This window comes from Rhopalosiphum maidis, chromosome 3, assembly GCF_003676215.2.
Source record: "Rhopalosiphum maidis isolate BTI-1 chromosome 3, ASM367621v3, whole genome shotgun sequence".
NCBI lineage: Eukaryota > Metazoa > Arthropoda > Insecta > Hemiptera > Aphididae > Rhopalosiphum > Rhopalosiphum maidis.
Genome location: NC_040879.1, coordinates 60,610,767 through 60,613,940, shown reverse-complemented (window position 1 = coordinate 60,613,940; position 3,174 = coordinate 60,610,767). Strand labels below are relative to the sequence as shown.

General features: G+C 38.1%; 1 protein-coding gene across 1 annotated transcript; it reads left to right on the top strand.

Annotated features, from left to right (window-relative positions):
- Positions 1-777: 777 nt before the first annotated feature.
- Positions 778-1,284, top strand: LOC113557606. Its single transcript, XM_026963174.1, has one exon. The coding sequence runs from the start codon at positions 778-780 to the stop codon at positions 1,282-1,284; it is 507 nt and encodes a 168-aa protein (XP_026818975.1).
- Positions 1,285-3,174: the final 1,890 nt, after the last annotated feature.

Sequence of the window (3,174 nt, the reverse complement as noted above, 5' to 3'; positions counted from 1 at the left end):
AATAAACGATGCAGAGGATCTAACGAATTGCCACTCGGTGTTTCCGGCTCTCTACGATACCGTAAAAAAAAAACAAAAAGGTTAGGGGCAAACTGGTCAGGGCTATCAAGAAGTAGTCCCGGATTAATGCCGGGATTAATTTAAAAATCGTACACTAATTGCGTCAATAAACAGGGTGGAATCGGTTTTACCAGTCACCAGCAATGTCCCGCAGGGTTCTGTTCTCAGCGCAACCCTGTGGAACATCATGTACGATGACCTGCTTCGTGAGCCATTCCCTTCGGGAGTTTAATTTCTAGCTTACGCTGATGATGTGGCTCTTGTCGATAGCGGCAAAGATGTGTGTGCACTGGAGTGACTACTCACCAGAAGCGCCGAAACCGTTGTCAACTGGATGGCTGTTATGGGGCTCGACTAGTTATCCAAAAGTAGGAAGCTATGGTTATCACTAAGTCCATGATTCACAATGATTTGCGCATCACTATCGGCGGTGTTACTATAAAGAATGTCAACCAAACCAACTACCTTGGGATCGTTATTGACCATCGTCTTAACTTTATCACGCACGCAGCTTATGTCACCGCCAAGGCTGAGAAAGTGGCTAGAAGCCTGGCGACAATCCTCCCCAACATCAATGCTGCTACTCCGAAGAAGTGTAGTCTGCTGGCGGGTGTGACTCACTCGATCTTGTTATACGATGCCCTAATATGGTCAGGAAAGATGTCGCAATGTGGACTGTCTTAATTGACGAAGTGCCAGCGGAGGATTGTATTGAGGATGGTGTCTGCATACTGCACAGTTTCGATAGACGCAGCACTGGTAATTGCTGGCATCACGCTAATTGACTTGCTTGGCTCTGAACTCCAGGCATTGTCTAAAGCAAGAGGTTCAGGAACTCACCAAGCAGACTGTCAAGACACGATACTCTCGGAGTGGCAATCCCGCTGGGTCTCCTCCTTCACAGGCAGATGGATCTTCAAGTTGATCCCTGACATCAGGCCTTCGGTCCTTAGGAGTTTTGGTGAAACTAATTTTCCCCTCAACCAGGCACTGTCCGGCTATGGTTGTTTCGCCCAGTACCTCCACCGCTTTGGGAAGCTCGAGTCCCCGGAGTGCTGGTATTGTGGGGCTCAAGTAGACGATGTGCAACACACCCTCTTCGAGTGCGACGCCTGGTACAGCCGGAGACAGCAGATTCTCATCTCTCTGTGCTGCAAAGATATGTTCACAAACCTTGGTCGCCCTGATGCTTCACTCAAGGACAAACTGGTCGGCTATCAATGACTCGTATCAATTGTCATGTCAAAAAAGGAAGCGGAGGAAGGGCGACGACAAGCAGAAAATGAAATTTAGTTAAAGTAATATAATCTGTGGGCCAAAGGCTAAAACAAGGGGGTTATAGGCTCTCTGTTTTGTAGTAAATTTATTTGTAAATCTATTTGGTATTTTTTATTATGTATTGTTATTCATTGATAAACAATGGACACTAGGGGGTGATATGACTCGCGTCGGTACCACCCCTAGTGTTCGATTTCAACTGTAGAAAAAAAAAATTTGTTCTTATATTTATTGCATTTAGTTCTAGCCTTGTTATGTAACTGTTATTTTGAAATTGTTATGTTATAACTCTATATATGTAAATTATGTGTTGTTATGTATATAATAAACTATGGTGGTGCCGTGGAAGTAATGTACAAGCGATTCCCACGACGTCGTCGATTTAAGCAAAACAAAAAAAGGTTAGGTTAAATTGTGGACAATGACACTGTTGCGCAGAATAGCATCCGGCGATAAGCATTTTGCTTGGGGCGAATAATAAGTATGATTTGCATGTATTGTTTTAACGATGTATTGTTGTGAAATTTTCTCTATATAAAGTTTTTCTTCCAATAAACGATGGCGATAAATGGGTAAAATTATAGGAAGGTTAGTACTACACTTTGCCGTCAATACCATGTAACCTAACTATTCTATCTGGTTCAATGGACACAAGGAACGTAATGTCAAAAAAAATTTACTAAGAAAAAAAATAGACAGAGCTCACGTGGAAAAACGACGAGACACTATATTTATATGAAACAGGATTGTTGGATACAGTAGCCAACGAACGATATATTACAATAAAAGCACACGTGAATAAAGTAATAACAATAATAAGGGCGTTGGACAAATAACGATGATTATACCAAGAAAAATATAAACAATATAAAGATAAAATAAAATATGATAAACCGACACGATAATCAATGACAATATGGATATTACAGTAATATTAAAAATAATTAGGAACTGGAGATAACGAGGGTGTTGGGCTTCGTCGTGCTAATGAGCCGATCACGATAGCCCACTTAATAAAACTTGTTTCTCAGTACATGACAATTCACCTAATTTGTCTTGGCGCGAACAAGTACATAATATTTAATTGCCTTCTCTAATTAAGACAATTGTATTAATACTGAAGATATCGACGAATAATGGTATGAAGCACCAAAAATCTAAAAAGGCTAGAACAGAAAAATTTGAAAGATCAATGGATTGGAGCATACTAACCGCAAAAGAGTGATAATTCTTCATAAGAGATTTAAGGAACTAGTTAGTTGCTGTCGTATAAAATATGATGTTTGCTCTCCAGATATACAAAAAATAATATTTGAAGGTTTTTATAAGTTAAAAATGGAAATTTAGTATCAAATTATGTCTAAAAAATATGGAATAAGTCATAATCGTCTAGTTACTGCTTCCTATGTGATACAAATAAAAAATATAACAATATGTAAAATATGTTTCCAAGTGTATATGGAGTAACTCGAGATAAAATTGATTTACTTATAAAAAAAAAAACTGAAAATCAGGTACATTACAACTACTTGATAATCGTGGCCATTATAAACCACATAATAAAATAACAAATGAAAAAAAGACATGATAAATCACCTTGAAAAATATCCAAAATACCAGAGCTCGTATTTTCGTAGGCACTCAAATAAATTTTATCTAAGATTTCATTTGAATAATAAAAAGTTGTATGAAAATTATAAAATAGAGAAAAATGGTAACATACTGTCTCATACGACTTTTTTAAGGATTTTTTGAATGCTATTTTATTGTGCTCCTCCCATTCCCGTTTTTGTTTTTTTCGTGTCAATTCAATCATAGGTTCAATTATGTGCGCGT